At 36.0% G+C, this 21,214-nt stretch overlaps 1 protein-coding gene across 1 annotated transcript in view; it reads right to left on the bottom strand.

The window, feature by feature from the left end:
- Positions 1 to 454: 454 nt before the first annotated feature.
- Positions 455 to 21,214, bottom strand: part of MYSM1 (Myb like, SWIRM and MPN domains 1) — a 46,962-nt gene continuing 26,202 nt past the window's right edge. Inside the window, exons 11-20 of the mRNA XM_007947410.2 lie at positions 20,211 to 20,288; positions 18,975 to 19,063; positions 16,488 to 16,542; positions 15,915 to 15,965; positions 15,135 to 15,209; positions 14,337 to 14,525; positions 13,278 to 13,410; positions 1,841 to 1,946; positions 1,610 to 1,667; positions 455 to 622 (exon numbers count right to left, since the gene is read on the bottom strand). Coding sequence (XP_007945601.1) covers positions 455 to 622; positions 1,610 to 1,667; positions 1,841 to 1,946; positions 13,278 to 13,410; positions 14,337 to 14,525; positions 15,135 to 15,209; positions 15,915 to 15,965; positions 16,488 to 16,542; positions 18,975 to 19,063; positions 20,211 to 20,288 — 1,002 coding nt within the window. The remainder of the gene's footprint in view (positions 623 to 1,609; positions 1,668 to 1,840; positions 1,947 to 13,277; positions 13,411 to 14,336; positions 14,526 to 15,134; positions 15,210 to 15,914; positions 15,966 to 16,487; positions 16,543 to 18,974; positions 19,064 to 20,210; positions 20,289 to 21,214) is intronic.

Consider the following 21,214-nt stretch of genomic DNA (forward strand, 5'->3'; position numbering starts at 1 on the left):
CCGTAAACAACTGCATCAACACATATGGAAAGAATGGAAATGTTTCTAAATGAGACGTGAGATATGTAAAGTGAAATGTAATAAAAGGCTGATTTGGGGAAGACATAAAAATTATACACATATTCCACTTATCAATCTATATACAAGAGTCAAGTGGACCACCTTCAATCTACTGCACTGCTTACAGTATGCTACCGCGTCTTACATGCTACTTACTGCATGGTAGTGCTGGGACACTGAGGCATGCCCTGGTTTATACAACACTTTAATAATTACTATACGAAAACAAGGCCGTTATCTTTTTCTTTTCACATGACTTACGTGGTTAATAATTTTGTGAACTAGAGAAAAATATAATACCAAAGTTGTATCAGTCTTAACTAAATTACAATAATTTCAAGGTTATAACTTTGGAAGCAGGATGTATGTCAAGACTAAAATATCTTTAAAATAATCACATTAACAATTCCTTTGCACTCATAGTACAGTTCTCTTCAGCTACTCCATTCTTGTGCTTGCTTTTATAATTAGAAAGGAACAAATTTTCTATTTGAGTCAAGAATTCTTCAGCAATGAAGCAATTGGTCACTTTGCTCAGAGTTTTCCTCAGACACTCCAAAAGCTAGTTGAAAAGAAAAGTTTCATATTTAAATATAAAATAGTGTCAAAAGAGTTTGCTTTACTATTACTATTTTATCCTTCTCCAAATCTCACATTTCCTAATACTCAAATGAAAACAATTTTCCTTATATATGGTGGAAGATCACTTTGTATTTTATAACTGTAGCTAGCTGCTGTATAGGATACTGCCACTGAGGAAGATTAGCTTGGTTCCTTCATGTTATTACATAATGAGACAAAACTAAAACTGAATACATGATGCTTTCAAATTTGGACAAATATGATGACTTTGCTTCTCTCTTTTGGTAGTTAAATGCCATACACACACAGGACTCTACCATTTCAAAATCAGAATGCTAGAGTCTATTTGCTGAGAAATGTGCAGCTTAATCTTCCAACAGCACACAGAAAAAGCAGATATAACCGAGGGTACAATATATGAAAAAGAAACTTACTAGGTTTAAATTTTCTATTCCCAAATGGCTACCAAAAAAAAAGGGGGGATTAAACGTTGCCAGTTTACTGGTCTTAATTCATTATAGAAGCAAGACTAGAAGTAAAATAAATAATCAGAAACTGGCATTTCCTTCCAGAACATTAAGTAAAATGACCATTTAAATTTAATTGCTGGATTTATACCACCATTCTTAAAAGAGATTGATTTTTAAGGCTAAAATAGAAACATGATGTTTTTGAATTAATAAAATGAGAAAAATGTTTTCTGTTGTATACAATAATAATCTGCTAAGAAATTTATCAACCAACACTGACAAATTTATTCTATAGTATATTATTTCTATATATAAGCTTGGGCAACAAAATATATTACTAATGATCTCTTAGAAATTAATTTTAGAAAGGAAAAAGCAATAAAGGAAATACACAGAAAACATATCCACAAAACATGAGGCATCTTGGGAAAACACATCAAGATGAATAGCTTTAGAATTTGTGAACAATGGAACCAATTAAAATGAAGACAGCTTACTTTCTGCAAACAAGTCAGGTCAGAATCCCGGTGAAAGATTTTATCCATGGGGACACTGCTGTAGAAAGAAATATGAAGAAAAAAACAAAACAATGAAACAAATTCTATAATCAGTTCTGTAATAAACTATCACTGATGCCATGCATCATAATTTATATTTAACTTGGGTTTTCTCGAAAACATAATGAGAAATATTGCAGATGTGCAACCATCTCAAACCAAAGCACATACCTATGGGAGAGCCTGTATTTTTCTATTATCCATCTTGTCTTTTCAAATACTAATCCCCATTGAGGTTCTTCTAACATCTGCTGTACTTCAAATCTGTAAGGTAAACCTAGAAAAACATAAAGAAACAAATTTTCATCAACTATCTCCAATCTCCTTTCAATTATTTAAAATTCCCTTCAGTGTTGTTATAACCACAGCTTGTCAGACCAGCTGAACAGCACTTTAAACATACTGGGCATTCATTAAATATTTATGGCCTGACTGAACTTGGTCTGCCAAGCATAATAACGGTAAACTATTAATAATATAAAGAAAAATAAAAGTGCCATTTGCATGACAATTCTATGCAAGGCACTGTGAGAGGTATGATAATCACATAACGCATCATCCAAACCAAGAGGCTTTTTGAGCAAAAGGGGACATTATTAATAATTATGCCAGAATCACAGGCTTCAATCAAGAATGTCCTAGGCAAACCAAGATATATTGTGATCCCACTGATTAGCTGTTTTATACAGGTGAAGCATTATTCCTATTTTACAGAAGAGAAAACTGAGGCTGAGACAAGTTAAACAACCTGCTTAGGCTAGCAAAGTGGCCACACCTGGATTTTAAACCCCATCAGGTTTTCTTGACTTCTTAAGACTCTATAAGAAATAAGTTAGAAAAGATATGGTTCATTCTGGGGAGGCAGCAACTATACTTGAGTCAAAGTTGTCAAGTTAATTCTGGAAGAGTCATCCAAGGGATGAACATCAAGTATAGAAAAAAATACCACAGGACGAGCCTCCTCAGAAATTTCTCACATAATTCAAAATCCCTGTAAATGTATTTGCAGTATATTGAAGAAAAGCTTAGTTGATTCAACACCAAAGGCCAATATTATAATAATGTTTGGTACCATCAAGTCAGCTGACTCATAGCAGCCCTATGTATAACAGAATGAAAACACTGTCCTTTCTTGCACCATCCTCACAATCCTTGCTATACTTGAGCCCATCATTGCAGCCACTGTGTCAATCCACTTCATTGAGGGTCTTTCCCCATTTTCACTGACCCTCCATTTTACCAAACATGACATCCTTCTCTGGGGAATGGTCCCTTCTGACAATATGACCAAAGTAGGTGAGACAAGTCTGGCCATTCTCACTTCGAAGGAGCATTCCAGCTGCACTTCTTTCAGGACAGTTTTTTCTTCTGGCAGTCCATGGTATTTTCATTATTCTTGCCCAACACAATACAAAACCATCAATTCTTTCTAGGTCTCCCTTGGTCACTGACCAGCTTTCAGATGCAAATGAGGCAACTAAAAATACCATGGCTTGGGTTAGGTGTACCTTACTCTTTAAACGTCTTTTGCAGATTTGCCCAGTGCAACACGTCTGATTTCCTGACTACTGCTTCCATGGGTGTTGACTGTGGATCCAAGTAAAGTGACATCTTTGACAATTTCAATCTTTTCTCCATTTATTGTCATGCTGCTTACTAGTCCAACTGTAAGGATTTCTGTTTTATTTATGTTGAAATACAATCCATATGAAGACTGCAGTCTTTAATCTTCATCAGTGAAGTGCTTCAAGTCATCTTCACTTACAGCAAGCAAGGCTGTGTGTGTCATCCGCATATCTCCTCCAATCCTGATGCTGCATTTTTCTTTATATAGTCTAGTCTCTCAGATTATGTGCTCAGCATACAGACTAAGTATGAAGAAAGGATACAACTGTGACACACCTTTCCTGATTTTAAACCATGAGGTGTATCCTTGTTCTGTTCTAACGCCAGCCTCTTTATCTATGTACAGGTTCCTCATGAGCATAAGTAAGTGTTCTGGAATTCCCAATCTTTGTAATTTCATCTATAATATATTATGATCCACACAGTCGAAAGCCTTTGCATAGTCAACAAAACACAAGTAAACATCTTTCTGGTATTCTTTGCTTTCAGCTAAGATCCATCTGACATCAGCAATGATGTCCTCTTCTGAATCCAGCTTGCATCTCTTGAGAGTTTCCTGTCATTACTGCAACCATTTGAAAATTATCTTCAGCAAGATTTTACTTGTGTGTGGTATCAATATTGTTCAATAATTTCCACATTCTGTTGGATCACTTCCTTGGAATGTGCACAAATATCAACCCCTTCCAGTCAGGTGGCCAGGTAGCATTCTTTCAAATTTCTTGTCATAAACAAGTAAGCGCTTCCAGCACTGCATCCATTTGATGAAACATCTCAATGAGAATTCCATCAATTCCTGGAGCCTTGTTTTTCATCAATTCCTTCAGTGCAGCTTTGACTTCTTCCTTCAATACCATTGGTTCTTGATCATATGCCACCTCCTGAAACAGTTATCAACCAGTTCTTTTTGGTACAATGATTCTTTGTATTCCTTCTACCTTCTTTTGATGCTTCCTGCATCAAATATTTTGCTCATAGAATCCTTCAATATTCCAACTCTAATGGTAATAGTAAAACTTATATAGTACTTACTATATGTTGGGCCTTAAGGCTTTGCACATGACAAGTCCTTCAACTCTTCCAACAAGCCTCTTGAATGAGCTATCCTTATTAGTCCCCACCTCCCTTTTAAATAAGAACACTGAGACACAGAGAAGGTGAAAAACCTGTTCATAGTCTTACAACAAATAAGTAGAGCCACGATTTGAACCCATGCAGTCTAGCTTGAGAGGCTAATGTTCTCAACCTTCACATTAAACTGCCTCTCTACTTGGCTTCTGCCATAATGAGGCTTTTCAAGTAAATAAAATGCCAGAAAATCAGAAGGCATGGAAAAATTAGTAATAATAATAAAAGAGTCATGAATATACTTCTTCATAATTTAAAACAACAAAAATAGCCCCATTGCTTTTAGTTGATTTGGACTCATAGCAAACCTATAGGACAGAGCAGAAGTGTCCCATATGTTTTCCATGGCTGTGAATCTTTATGGAAGCAGACTACCTCATTTTTGTCTCAAGAAATGGCTGGGGGGGATCAAACTGCTGACCTTTTGGTTTATAGCTGAGCACTTAACCACTCTACCAGGGAATTGTTAATATCCTCTAAAAATGCATTTTTTAGGTGTTAGAAAGAAGGAAGAAGGAAAAAAGGAAGCAGGGCTGATAGATGATGACCAATCTTTTCTTCTAAAGTTTTTTTCATTTCTCAATTCTCCTCTCCAAAAAATTAACAAGAGTGGCACACAGGACACAGCTATTAAGTAAAGCCCTTTATTTATTTATTGACTGTTAATTTATTTATGCAGTGTTCCATCTTCTTCTCTCCCCTCCCACCCCTGGTAACCCACAAAGAAAGTTTCCTTCCATATATAAACTTTTCCTTGACTTTTTTTACAATAATGAACTAATACAACATTTGTCCTTCTGTGACTGACTTACTTCACTTGGCACAATGTCCTCCAAGTTCATCCACATTATGCAGTGTTTTGAAGATTCTACATCATTCTTTAGTGTTGCATAGTATTCCATTGTGTATATGTACCATAGTTCACTTATCCATTCTTCTGTTGATGGGCACATAGGTTGTTTCCATTGGTTTGCTATTATAAATAGTGCAACAATGAACACAGGTGTGCATGTATCTGTTCTTGTCCTGGCTGTCACTTCTTTAGGATATATACTTAGTAATCGGATTGCTAAAGGATGATTGGGTCATCTACTTCCATAGAGATATCACCTCAGAAACCCAAGGAAGGGTTGCTATGAATAAGATTTGACTCGATGGCTGTTGAGTTTTTTTTTTTGGAATGGGATTGTATCATTTTACAGTCCCACCAGCAGATGAGAGTCCCAATCTCTCCACATCCTATCCCCATCAGCATTTGTTATTTTTTGTCTTGTTAAATTTTGCTACTAGTGCTGGGGCAAGATGGTATCTAATTATTGTTTTGATTTGCATCTCTCTAATGGCTAATGATCATGAATATTTCTTCATGTGTTCTTTGACTGCCTGAATATTCTCTTTGGTAAAATGACTATTCATGTCTTCTGCCTATTTTTGAATTTGATTGTTTGTCTTTTTGTTGTTGAGGTGTTGGAGCTTTCATTAGAGATAAGTCCCTTGTCAGATACGTCATTGCCGAGTATTTTTCCCCAATCTGTAGGTTCTCTTTTCACTCTTTTGCAGAAGTCTTCTGAAACACATAAACATTTAATTTTTAGCAGGTCCCATTCATCTAGTTTATCTTCTGCTGTTTGTGCATTTTGGGTTATGCTTGACAGCCTATTTATGCCATAAATGAGAGCGCCTAAATTGCCCCTATTATTTCCTTGAGGAACTTTATAGTTTTAGGTTTCATATTTAAGTCTGATCCACCTGGAGTTACTTTTTGTGTATGGTATGAGGTATGGATCTTGTTTCATTTTTCTGCAAATGGATATCCAGTTTTGCCAGCATCTTTTGTTAAAGGGACAATCTCTTCTCCATTTAATGGATTTCGACCTTTGTCAAAGCTCAGCTAAACACAGGTTGATGGATCTATTTCTGGGTTCTCAATTCTATTTCACTGGTCTATGTGTTTGTCACTGTACCAATACCAGGCTGTTATGACTACTGTGGCTGTATATTAGGTTTTGAGATCTGGGAGTGTGAGACCTCCTACTTTGTTCTTCTTCAATAATGTAAGCAAAGCCCTTTAAATGGTAACAATCACATACTTGATCTGCTCAGATTACCTACTAAGCCCAGCTATCTGCTAGAATCATAGCTACCTACTGTAGACCTATTATTTACCAAGGAATTTACATTCATTATTGCCAACCTTTATAACCACCATGTCAGCAAATTAACATTTTTTCTCAAACTACTCAAATGGCTGGGGGGTACAGCAATGGAGAATGTGACGATGTTAAGTAACCTGTACAAGGTAACATAATCAGTAAATGTCAGAGGTGAGATTTGAATCCAGGTGAAGAAAGACTGCTGCTACTCTTAATCAAGGCAGAAAATGGTTAAAAAGAAAAAAAAGGTAAATAACTGCATTTTCAACCTGTGCTGATAGAGAACCAAAAAAAAAACAAACCCCCCCCCACAAAAATCAATACATAATTCTATGCAATATCATTAAAAATAACCTTTTAAGTGAAAAAGTGACACTGAAATCAGTAAAAATTTCCTGTTGTAGTGAGTATTTTTATCCATTACAACAGCAGTAGAAGAAAATTCACCAGAAAATGCTTAGCCATATTTTAAAGATACAACCTGAGCAAAAAGCAGAGTATCCCACTGGCTTCTTCTTGTTCTAAAACATCTTAATTCTTAAAACAAAAGATTTCCAAGAAAAGCAAAGTGTAAGATTTGGGATTAAGACCTAATATGCACTGTAAATACGGACAAGTCATTTATGAGGCAGCTCTAATAGAACCTTCTGTAATGATGGTAACATCAAATAGTTCTAGACTGTCCAATGGTAGCCACTAGTCACACATTAACTACTGAATGCCTGAAACGTAGTTAAGGTGACTGAGGGGCTATATTTATTTCAAACAGCTTTACTGAGATATAGTTTTGACATACGTACATCCCTGTTAAACTATTACCATAATCAGTGAACATCCCATCATCTGACCAGTTTGCTTTCTTGTAGCTCTCGTAGTAAGTGAATACACAAAGATTGCCTTCTTCCAGATGAATGGAGACTTTATCACTATGATACCTGGCTTTATAAAATGTTCTGAAATCTACTTAATCTGGTATAATACAGCCTCTCCAGCTTTCTTGATTGTTAGCATGGTGTATCTTTTTCCATCCTTCTATTTATGTTAATATAAATTATATCTTTGCATTTAAAATGCATTTCCTATAAGCAGCACATAGTTGAGCCTTGCTTTATTACCCAACTGATAATGTGTGCCTTTTAAAAGTGGGTGTTTACATGATTTACATTAAATGCAACTATTGCTATGGTTAGGATTAAATCCATGATCTGCTATTTTCTATTTGTCTCATCTGTTCTTTATCTGTTTATTCCTGTTTTCTTTTGGACTGACTGATTTTCTATTATTCCATTCTCTCTCCATTGTTGGCTTACTAGCTATTAGTTATTCTGTTATTTTTAGTGGTTGTTTACAATATATACTTTTTTAAGTCATCACAGTCTATATCCAGTGGTACCATACCACGTATCACTTCGCCTATATGATAAAAGCATACAGTGTATGTTCATTTTTCCCCCTCCCAGGTTCTGCATATTACTGTCATAATTTTACTTCTGGTAGCATAGTGGCTAAGACACTTGACTGCTAACCAGAAGGCTGGTGGTTCAAACCCACCAGCCACTCCTTGGAAGGAAGATAGGGCAATCTACTGCCGCAGTGATACTGCCTCGGCAACCCAAGGAGGAGTCGCTATGAGTTGGGTCCAACTCGACAGCACATAACAACAACAACAACAACATACTATATGGTTATAATTTTTGTCTAAACAGTCAATTACATTTCAAAGAGATTAAAATAATAAGAAAAATATCTTTTAATATATTCATGTAGTTGCCACTTGGGATGCTCTTCATTCCTTTGTATACAGACATATTTCCAAAGGATCCACTTTTTAAATTTCCTGTAGTGTAGACTTGCTGGTATTAAGTTCTTTCAGTTTTTGTATGTCTAAAAAGTTTTTATCCACCTGTTTTGAAAGGTATTTTTGCTGTTTAGAATTTTAGGTTACCAGTTGCTTCAATGAGTTCTCATACTGTTTCTGATGAACAATCTGTTGTAATCTTAAATTTGTTCCTCTATACATATAGGTAGAAACTCTAGTGGTGCTGCAGTTAAGGCACTGGGCTGCTAACCAGGTCAGGGGTTCAAACCCACCAGCTGTCCACAGGAGAAAGATGAGGCATTTGGCAGTCTGCTTCTATAAATGTTTATAGCCTTGGAAACTTATGGGAGTCACTATGAGAAAAAAAAAAAAAAAAAAAACCTCACTGCCATCGAGTCTAATCTGACTCATGGCGACCCCTCTGTGTGTTTCTGAGACAGTATCTCCACAGAAGCAGATTGCCCAGTCTTCCTTCTGAGGAGTGGCTGGTGGGTTTGAACCTCCAGCCTTCTGCCTTCTGGTTAGCAGTCAAATGCCTTAGGCATTATGCCACCAGAAGGAGTCACTATGAGTCGGAATCAACTCAATGGCAGTAGGTTTATACATATATACATGAGTTTTTTTTCTCTCTGGCTGCTTTAGAACTATTTTCTTTTTAGTGCTGCCTTTAAATAATTTGATTATGCTGCACCTTGGTACAGTCTTTGTGTTTCTTGTGCTTAAAGTTCATTGATCTTTTGGTTCCGTGGGTTTAGTTTTTATCAAATTTTGGGAAATTTTTTGCCATTATTTAAAAATTTAAAAAAAAAAAAAAACCACCCTTCTTATTCAGAAACTTGTTAGATATATTTTAGGGTTTCTGAAATGTCCCATGGCTCACAGTTACTCTGTTCACTTTTTCTTTTCTGGTATTCCCATTACATGTCATATGTTTTACAACTCTCCCACAGTTCTTGGATATTCTGTTCCATGTATTTAACTCCTTTTTCTCTCAGCATTTCAGTCTCAGAAGTTTGTAGTGGCATAGCTTCAACTCACCAATTCTTTCCTCAGCTTTCACAGAGAGCCCATCAAAAGCATTCTCATATCCATTACAGTGCTTGTCCTTTCTAGCATTTTTTCTTGACTTTTTCCTTAAAAGTTTTAATTTTTTTCTTACATTACCTATTTTGCATATTGTCCACTTTTTCCATTACCCCCCCTTAGCATATTACTCAGTTATTTTAAATCTCTGATCTGTTAACTGCCTCCAGACTGTTTTTTCTTGCCTTTCAGCATGCTTCGTAATTCTCACTGAAAGCTGCACATGATGCACAGAGTAAAAGGAAATGAGGTAAGCATGTCTTTATTGTGAGGACTTATGTTTATCAGGCTAGGAGTTTACTGTTTACTGTTTGTTGGAGCGTAGTTATTTGGAGCTTTAATTTCCTCTCGTGTCCTTGTTTTAGTTACTCCTGCTGTCTCTGAGTTTTCTTAGAAATTCCTTAAATACAGTCTGTTTCTTATAGCTCTTTCAGCAAATTCCTGTTATTATACAGGAACCATGTTGATATGGTACGGTGGGGGAGGTAAATGTTCTATGAACCTACGATTAGGACTCAGACCTTTAGTGGGCCTGGACTCATTGGCTGTGGCTTTTTCAGCTCCCTCCCACCTCCCTGGGTGAGGCCTGAAGGCTAGAGGGGGTCGGAGTCAGGTATTTCCTTCCTTCCCATCACTCAGGCTCTGGTAGCCTCCCCCGAGGACAATAGAACACTCTGGCATATTTCAAATCTCTGGCATATTTCAAATCTCTGGGCCTATTTCAAATCATGAAAGTGTGGGGGTCCCTTAAGGCTAGGTCCCTAGGAGTTTTTAACTCTCAAGCTAGTTGACATTTAGCCTTTAGTAGTTCATTAATTACATTTTACTTTTTACTACCATTTCCCAGCTCCAGTGGCTTATGCTCTCAGCAAACTGATTCTCTGTATTGCTGTCCCCCCATTTATTGGGGGGGAGGGGGGCCAGCAGGGGACGTGGGGGGAGGCAGTTTGTCCAGTTCTCTGATGAATCTACTAAGAGTTGATTTGCATTTTGTTCAGCTCTTTTTTTCTTATGAGGAGTGATGACCTTCTAGCTCTTCACGTCAGAGCAGAAACTCTGTTCTTCCACATCTCTACTTAACTTTCTGAATGTAACAGTCTCATCTGGTGAATCTAGTATCTGTGACAGTTGTGTTGGTTTTGACTGACTGATTTTCTTCCTCATTATGTGTCCTATTTTCCTACATTCATAACTTTTGAATAGATTTGACACTTTGGAATTTACTTACTGAGCACTGGATATTTATACAGTTCTGTAAGTATTCTTGAGCTTTATTCTGAGATATAGTTAAATTATTTGAAAATAGCTGGGCAAGACATTTCTGAGTACTGTATCTAAGCCCCACAGAGTACGAGGTTTTTGTGTGGCTGGGGAGAACAGATACTTTTCCTGACCCTATGTGAGCATCCAACACTGCCCCCTCTAACCCTCTCAGGTGGTCCTTTGCCTGGGCTGTTTCTCCACATGGATATGCTGGTCTTTATTTATTAAATACTCCATGACTATCTTCCACAAAACTCTGGAATTCACTTTCTAGGCTCTCTTCCCCTCTGGTACTCTGTCCTGTAAACTTAGTCGCCTTGGTCTCCCTGGACAAAACAACTAATAATAAATGATGGAGGGGTACTACTGAGAAGACTCTGCCAAAGAGATGACACCTGAGTGAGAGATCACTGAGAAGAAGAGAACTTCATTTATGAAACTTAGTATGTACTTTATGCCAGTCCCTGTGCTGGAAACAGTACTGAAAAGTAAATATAACATAGTACCTACTTTCAAGAAGCTCATGATCTAATGAAGAAGGGAAATACAATGTGGTAACTGCACTTACAGTGTCCAGAGGATTATGGGCACACAGAAAGGAAAAACCACCTAGATTGGGAAAAAGGAAACTTGATAGAAAAAAAGAGGGGAGGACAAATATGTGTCAACTTGGCTAGGTCACGATTCTCAATATTATGTAATTATCTTCCACTTCATGCTTTATGTATTGTAATTCTTAACCTCTAGAATGTTAATGAGGCAGGATATACAATCTACAGGATTAGGTTGTATTTTGAGTCAATCTCTTTTGAGATATAAAAGAGATTAAATAAGTCGGCAGAGGTAGAGGGACCTCATTACCACCAAAAAAAGAGAAGAGCCTAGAGCAGAGTGCATCATTTGGACCTAGGGTTCTTGCACTGAGAAGCTCCTAGATCAAGGGATGCCAAGACACATTGAGATCTCCAAGGAACACTGGGCCCACAGATGTTGAAAGGAGATAAGAACTTCCCCCAAAGCCAATAAGAGAAGGCCTTCCCCTAGAGCTGGTACCCTAAATTCAGACTTCTAGCTTCCTACACTGAGAGAAAATAAGTTTCTGTTTGTTAAAGCCATCCACTTGTTGTATTTCTATTATAGCAGCAAACTAAGACAGAAGTTATAAGAAGTCTTTTAAGAATTTTAAGGGGGTGGGGGTGGGTAACCTAATCAAATTTGTAGTCATTAGTAGAGACAGATTTGTGGTGCTAAGACTTAGAGAAGGCATTTTACATAAACAGTAGTCTAGAAATAAGATACCAAATGCCTGGACTAGAGCAGTGGTATAAGGGTGGAGAGGAGGTAACAACTATCTTTGGGATGCCAATTTTTTCCTCCAATTATTTTCTTTCCATTTGCAACCCTTCTTATACTCCCTTTCTCTTGCCTCCCACACTAATTCATTATCCAGTCATAGTTGGTTGAACTCTAAGTGAAACACAAACCTCAAAGGAACCACATCATATGATGAACTAAGCCAATCAATTCTTTGATAGAATAGGAACTAAGAGATAAGAACAGTAATTGTGAAGCCTGAATAGAGAGCTGGAGGCAGGGTAATCATTTTTTTTTCATTTGCTGTGAAAATTTCCATGAAAACAGACTTTGTTTTGATTACTGCAGTGTCTTCAATACCCAGAACACTCATCGCTTGGACATAACTTTTCTCCACGTTTTAATCCTTTTGCCCAGTGGCCAGTTGTGGTAGTTAAGGTTATGTGTCAACTTGGCTGGGCCTGCTTTTGAGTATGTGGGCATCTGGATATAGTTATTCCCTACAGTAAGATTGGTAATTAACTCCATGGAGGAATCTACTGGAATAGATGAGTAGATGCCTCAGGGATGTTGTCTGTTTCCAGTATATAAGGAGTTGTTTTGAGAAAGGTCTCTGTAGCTTTTTGGCATGCTTGGACCCTGCATGTAGCTGAGCCTTCATTCAGCAGCCTGCCATGCCCTGCCAATCTTGGGATGTTTTCTGGACTTGAACTAGTGGCCTACTGTGTTGTTTGATAATCTTAGGACTATGCCTTTTTGCTTGACAACCTTGCATTTGCCGGCCTCAGCAGCTAGCAGCTGCCTGGGTTAAGAAAAGCCACCAGCTTCAGTGGGCCAGGAGCAAGAGGCAGAGCTGAAGCCCAAGGTTGAAGGACTTTCACCTAGCCCCTAGAGCCTGGCACTTTGAACTTGGACTTAAAGCCTTCAAAACTCTAAGAGAATAAAACTCTCTTTGTTAAAGCCACCCATTCGTGGCATTTTCTGTTAGAGTGACAACAGAGAACCAAAACACCAGTAGTAGCCAGCAGAGACTTGAATGTAGTAGGATATTATTAGGGGAAAGAGGGTAGCTGCACTAGGAGGTATACAAACAGTGATTCTCTGGCTGATGGTATCAACTTTTTCATCAAATAGTTTTGCACAGCTGTAAATCCTTCACCTCAAAACATGTAAAAATGTAAGAGTAGAGCACAGAATTGAGTTAATTTTGTTGAAAACTTACGGTAAGAGCCATCTGGACTCATCTCATCACTTATTACCAGGCAGGTGATCTGGGAATAAGGTGAAGGATTGTTTCGATTATAGGGACTAATAATCATTCCGATGAACTTTGCACCTCCTCTGGAGAAGTAGCTCTATAGAAAAGTGTAATTAGTTTTAATTATATACATTTAAAAGTTAATATTTATCCAAACCAACATTTTTAATATCCAGTAGGGGAAAAAGGTACACTAACAACTTCATATCCTCACAGCAACTAAATGTCTTATATATTCATTCCACATTCTAGAATTTCCAGACCAAACTGTGTTCAACTCAATTTGAAACGATCCTCACAAGAAAAATCACCTGGCCTGCAAAATTTACATTCCTTTCCCATGAACATATTCACTACACTTCTGTTGAATTCTTCATCAATATGGTTGTTATTTATAAACAGATGCCTACAGCAACAACATTCACGTATCAAACATAAAATTTCAGAAGAAAATAAAACTTATTTAGAGATGCAAAATATATTGCTTACTATTAGTTCCATTAGGTCCAGCTCCTGTCACTAATTGTTCCTATTCACTTTTAAAAACTCTGGGAGTACTTATCACTGTTATTTTCATGGCCTGTCTGTAGTAAACAAAATAGCTGATTTTTCAAATGTTTACATAAACATGTATTATTTTTACAAACAGGAAAAAACTCTTAACTTAAAACTATGAAGAATTAGAAATGATCTATTTTGTTACAAACATAAAAAACTGTAGTATACTTAATAGAAAGCAACAGGGGAGGAAGAACAATGTAATCACAGAATATAGATATACACTACATATATATATATATATATATATATCTGGTAGCTCTGGTAGCATAGTGCCTAAGGCATGTGACTGCTAACCAGAAGGCTGGCGGTTCAAACCCACCAGCCACTCCTCGGAAGGAAGGTTGGGCAATCTACTTCCATAGTGATACTCCCTTGGAAACCCAAGGAGGGGTCGCTATGAGTCGGGTCTGACTTGACGGCACATTACAACAACAATAACAACATATATATATATAAACATACCTGGTATTTGGCTTGGGTGTCAATGTCTCGTAATGAAGGATTAGGATCAAAGGCAGGATGAGAATGATACCATCCAATAACGCTATAGCCTCTGACAGCCAAGGTTTCTGAGGCCTGTGTTTGTGACACAGGATCCATCTCACACTGCAGTCCTGTACTGAGACTATTGCATGGTTCTGCAGCACAGACCTGTAATGGTTTAATCCTCATACGATTATACTGAAATTCTGTTAACTATATTCCTTTAACGGTTTTAGCCATTTTAAAAAAGATACATACAGTAACTTTTCAGAGCCAAGCCTTTTATCTGACTATATTACTGGCAGTCTATAATTTACGAATGTATTATAGATCAAAATTATGAGTGTAGTCTAGAAACTCAGAATGTATTCTTCAAACAAGGTAATAACAGTATTTCATTTTCCAGCTTAGTCCATATAATACTTGTACAAAAGTATTCTTTCATCTACTCCTATTATTTTATACCTGATGCATTCCAAGTTTCAACTCTGTGTTAGTACAATTTCCTGGCCTCTTAGGAGCTGTAGTTTCTTATTGGTACAAATAACGAGTAACCAAAACCTGGCTATGTTCTCTCTTTCTTGATGGTAAAAGGCAACAGGCTCTCAATATATGGCATATTGTTACTTCTGGGAACATACAACTTTCTACATTTGCATATTCTCATTTTTATCATAGATAAAGTCTGTATTTTATTTCCTGAAGTTTACAAAAATATTTGGCATGGCAACAGGACTAAACAATAATGTAAAAAATTTTAAAACGAAGAGAACTTACTTCAACTATCTTATCAACTTCTGAGTATCTTCCTCCTAATAGACCAATCACTTCTGCCATAGAAACATGAGCATGCTAAATGAAATAAAAGACAGTCTTAGCCCAAAGGCACAAACCCATCCAACAAAGAATTAGAACAAAACTCACTTATCACAGGAAAGTCATTTACAAGTATGGCGATTATGCTTTTCTAAATGAAAGAGCATAGAAGAGAAATTAGATGCTAGGCTAGCTGCACAGAGGCTCAGGTTTTGGTCTCTCTTTACTGCTGATTGAGAAGCTTTGAACAAAACATTTACATACTTCAAGACTCCACTTTTTCACTTAGAAAATGAATATACCACTGCTTTCCCTCCTCAGGAAAGATATTACAAGGATAAAAAGTCAAAATCATTGTGGACCTTATAGAAAAACACCATACACAAACACACAACCGTTGGAGGTATCAGTAGATTGCAAACAAGGAGCCTCCGAATTACAGGAGTTGTGCTTTGCTGCAGTTATCTAAAAGGCAGCAGACAAGGGGTACCAGGAGATGGAAACAGGGTTAATGATGATAAACAGTCTGCAAAACTCACATTAATTTATTTTTTTCTAAAATATGGAAACATGCAATTGTTTGGCTTTTCTCCAAAAGAAAAGACTTATTTTTAGATTCCTTGTAAAAGAGGATAGTTAAGATCCAAAATACACGTCTTCCATATCTCTCTTATGCCTGCAATAAAAATACACAAGAATAGAAATCAGAATAGCTAAATAAACACAATAGATTATCCTTACCAAATCCATTATTAAAAGTGCTTCTGAAGCCACTTTCACCTGAAATGGCTCCTGAAATATAAAGAAAAAAAAAAATGGGGGGGCATAAAAATACAGATTTTGTTCTCCTAAACTGGAATGTCCTCCTTTTTCTCCTTTACCTATCCTACCAAGTCCTCATTTCAGTTAAAGTTCAGTTCAAACCAGACTTCTACTTTTCAAAACCCCATCATGAAGAAATTCTGCTCTCATTTCCCATCTGCATAATTAATCTGACCTTTAACATAACCTTGCCTTCACATACAAGTCCCTCATTTTTCCAAATATCGTATTTTTTGCAAATAACGCACCAACACATAAACCGTTGGGCATAGTGTGCTTATGAAAATAGCCAAGGGGGGAGGGAGTTGCACGGTTGGCAAAAAACATAACGGGGACGTTATTTGCTAAAAATAAGGTAGACTGCAAATCCTTTAAGAGCAGGAATTACATTTGAAACATTTTTATTTCCACACTGATACAGTGCCTTGCATACATAGAAAAAGAGTATTTCGTGTCTGACAGGGAAGCATCATGGTTACTCATAAAAAGTACCTGCTTTTCCTCACTGAAAAAATGACAAGGTATCAGTTGGAAAGGATCAAATGAGCTGAAAGAGAAAAAAATATTCATTTAAAATATAATTTTAAAAACAAAACTTGAAAAATAACTTTATTCTTATTAAATAAATTCTAAAAACTTAAAAATGTGTATCAATAATCTAAACCCAAATTCTATCTGAATGAGAAAAACAGTAAACTAAGATTTCTTAGGGCACTTCATACAACCTTTGTGGAAGAAGCATTGTTTTTTTGAACTTGACAAAGAAATGGGGAGTGGTAAACACATTGGGAAAAAGTAAATTATCTTGTCTTAATTTCTTTTAAAATCCAGAGGAAAAAAAAAACAGTACAGTCAGACAGGTATCATACAGTGAAAGCAGATTTCATGAAGTTCAAAGAAAATGTTACTGATTCCCTGACATGAGACCTGAAAGACATGATGGAAATTTCTCAAAAATACTTCTGCTAGTACAATAATATGCTCAGCACATAATAGGGATTCAAAGTATTTGTTGAATGAATGAATGACAATTCTGATAAAGGATGTATAGAGGGAGTTCTACAATAAATTTATACTTTAAAATGAAAAAGTAAAAAAGATGGACAGAAGCACATAAGCAAGGTTAGATATAAAAGCATATATAAATCTGAGGTATGTTAGAAAGTGTTCGCCCAGTAGAGAACTGAGGTTTGAGAAAAAAGCTAATGAAAAAAGGAATTTTTAGGCTATGTTCAGAGAAAAAAAAGAGGAGAAAAATAAGGATTATGCTCATGTTAACATAACCAGAAATGAGCAGGACTATTTAGTTCCCATTCTACCAAGGAGGCCTTTAGCAACAAATGAATCCTTTGTTCTGCTTGATACCGTGTCCCAAGTGTGCAGAACAGTGCCTGACACATAGCAGGCACTCAAAAATATGTGTTGAGTGAAGATCTTCAAATTTGAAAATGGTTATTCAACACGAATAAAAGGAAACTAAAGGTCAAGACAGAGAAGAAAATAGAGAACAGTATCCCAGAGCCCTGCAGAACCATGATGTGGAATGACTGCCAATGTTTTCTGAGGTGCTGCAGAGGAGGGGAAAGGTATTTTAGGAGTAGGGACAGGAAACTATTGGGCTGATTTTCAAAACACAGATTTTAGAAACAGAACAATTAGATGCTGAACACGGCAGGACTCCAGGAAAGACTATAAACAGCTGATTTCTGAGCCTTTACCCTGTGAAGTGATTATTAAGAACAAGAACGGATTTATGAAAATGTAAATCTGGTAAGTAAATCTAAATTTCATTTTTTATATGAATAAACTTCTAGAAAACTAGCAGAGTAGCATAAAGAATCAAAAATACTTTATCTGAATTTAAGCTTGATATTTGCTATGATTATCCTTAGGCATAAAATAAAGAAATGGGTTAACTGTGGAAGTTTATCACTGACTGAACGAAGACATCCGAGGTTTACACTAATTCCAGGTAGCCATTTTAATCAGTGATTAACAACCTTATATTTAAATTGAGAAAATCAACTGTCTAAATACTGGATGAAGAGTCCTGGTTTATGTTTCGTATTTTTTGCATAGATTGGCTCATTTAATTTATTCTTAAAACTGTTAAGTTTTTATTTTTATTTTATTTTAGAGACGTAATATACAGTGCAATGGTCAGAAATATAGATTCTTAAGATTTAGTTGTAGCTCCACCACTAACTAGCATGAGCAGTTAGTGCTTTCTACTTTCCTCATATTAAAATGAGAGTATTAATATTAACTACCTCAGAGGGTTGTCAGAGGATTAAATCAGTTAATATATGTGACAGTTTTAGCTATTATATTTTTTATTTTATGAGTACTCAAGGCTTATAAAGGCTTCAAGCAACGTAACCAAAGGCATACAATTGGTGTTAGGGTTTTTCTATCGAAAATAAAAAAGATACTCTAGAATATCTTATTCTAAAAGAGATACTAACTATAGTATCTATAACTATAGTCAATTTAATGTGGCCTCTGCAAAAAGTGAGGTCTAGAAAATCAAGGCATTTGAAAAAAATGGACCTGTATATGTTCAGTTTAAGTAAGAGTATTTCAGAGGAGTTATCTTCAAGTACCTGAAAAAAATAATGTATAAAAAAATAAACTTGTTACAAATTATAAAATTTCATTTATTATAAAAAAAATCCTATTAAGAATCAGCACCATCTAAAGACAGAACCTGTTGTTTAATGAGGTTGCCAGTCCATAATGCCTAAAGACCCTGCCATAAACAAGGCCCCTTTACACACTGGATACTATACGTTCACCCAAACCTGAAAAAATTTACAAGTTTCGTTGATGATCAGTGAAATTAAAGAATTCAAAAACGTTAGCAGAATTTTTTCAACTTAATATTAACAATGTAATATAGCTAGTTTGGACAGTTTTCTCATACATTTTAAAATCATTTTTGATAAGTTAAGGGAAAAAAAAAATCACATAACACTGTACCTTTTGGTTGACCTGGGAGCTTTTGCAGATTTAAAAGGTTTACAATTTTCTTCTTCTCTTCTTCTTGCCAACTCTTCAGCAGAGAGATGCTAAAACATAAAACACCAGTTCATCAAAGAGTCCATCAACCCACAGAGGTGGAATTAATAAAAAATACTCCTTTAAAATGAAACTTAAGGGCATTTGAGAACAAGACAGACTAAATTGATACATATGCTTCTCATGCTTACTAACAAATTGCTGGATAATATATTTTTTAAAAATATTTCAAAAACCATAGCCAGACCAAATTTACAATTCACTCCTTCTCTTGTTTTGACCCATTTCAATTAATAGTACTGATCCACCAGGTTAAAAACCTCAGAATCATCGGAGTCCTTCCTCTTTCTTTCTTACTTACTTCCTATATCTTGTCACCAAGTTCTACTGCATTGACTTTTTCTACACAACCAAGAGACAGTACAACAAAATGATGAAGAATAGACTCTAGAGCTAGCATGCCTGGTTCTGCTGCTTACTAGGTAGGCAAGTTACTGAAGATTTTCTGTGCTTCAGTTTCCTTATCTTTTAAATAGGCACAATAACAGTAATATTAACATGTTACACTGTTATTGTGAAGATAAAATGAATTAATGTTTGCAAAATACTGACAGCAGTCACTGTCATATAGTAAATCCTATATAAATATCTATTCATTCCATTCTACTACCAAACTTAAATTCTAGCCCAAATGAACTATTCACCTTTTCTAGAATATGTCTAATATTATCTCATGTTAGCAACTTGGCTTATGCTGCTCCATAACACTTCAATATTATAAATTCAGTTTTGTTTAACACTTAAAACAATATTTTAATTTGTATGTCAGAACATGACTCAACTTCCAGTTGGTATGCCTGATTTCATTTTAATAAACTTATTGAGTCATGTTCTGACATACAAATTAAAATACTGTTTTAATTTGTATGTCAGATGTTCTTAATGTAGACACACAAACATGGAAACAGAGAACCACATTATTAAAAAATTGTCAAGTTTCTAGTTAACTGCACCACTAATGCCTTCAAAATTTGTTGTTTACCAGTGAGTTCTGCACAAATGAACATGGAATGAAAACAGACAGACATATACACACATACTTATGAACTAAATGCTTATAAAAGATATTAAAACATACACATACATTATTGAAAAAACAACTTTCATCGATGAGCTATTTCAAAAGGTCAAAGTTACCTCAAATGTTTGTCCTTCTAAATCCTTTGCATCACACCAGTTTCCCCATGGATCTCGGACCCTTCGTCTTCTTGTGCGCTGTGATTTGATTAAAATAAAGCAAAAGGTAACAATATTAACTTGCAGGAATCACAGCATGTAATTCTACAAAACCAAAATGATACCTATCTAAAATTTAATTAATTTTTCCACTTAAAAGATAGATGGCCCTTGAGACCAGAAGAACTAGATGATGGTACCTGGCTACCAATGCCAACCACTCAAGAAAGGATCCTGGAGATCCTGGATAGAGTGGGAGGGAACAAAATCCAAAAACTCAGTAATGACCAGAATTACTGGTCAGATGAAATCTGGTGAGACTCCCAATACTATGGCCCTGGAATACATTCTGCACCTGGAATAAAACTCACCTCCCCCAGGGGCTGGCTCTCAGCCCAATAGTTAATAAGATGTACACGCAGACCACTCAGCCCAGGATGACGCACCCACATACTCTACGGCAATACATCCCTTAAAGCAACAGACCATGGGACACCAAAGGACCAACATTCAAATTGAGGCATTGCAAGACAAACAGGAGTGCATAAATATGAGAGGCACAGGGTGAGGGTTATAAGGGAGGGAGGGGAGGAGACTGGGTTAGGGATGGACATAGTAAACGGGAAGTGAAACTAAATGTACACATAACATCGAACGTAAAACAAGCTCTTAAAAAAAAAGATCATAATCTTTGATTAGCAATGAGTAATTTTTTTTATTAATTTTTTATTCAATAATACTTGGTTTAGAAGTTTATTAGTGATAATTTTCTGTATGTTACTTGGATTTCTTCTTTAATTTTCATTTCCTTTCACCATTTGAAAGTAAAACACTATTATGAAAAATATTTTTAAGATCAAAAAGAACCACCAAGAAAATAACTTCCCTTTCTACTACTTGTGGTAGAAAATATGCAAGAACATGTAGCAAAAACTATGATACTGCAAGGTAGAAGCAATATTAGA

The sequence above is a fragment of the Orycteropus afer genome, unplaced genomic scaffold (assembly GCF_000298275.1).
Source record: "Orycteropus afer afer isolate SDZICR_OR568_19922 unplaced genomic scaffold, OryAfe1.0 scaffold00183, whole genome shotgun sequence".
Lineage (NCBI taxonomy): Eukaryota > Metazoa > Chordata > Mammalia > Tubulidentata > Orycteropodidae > Orycteropus > Orycteropus afer.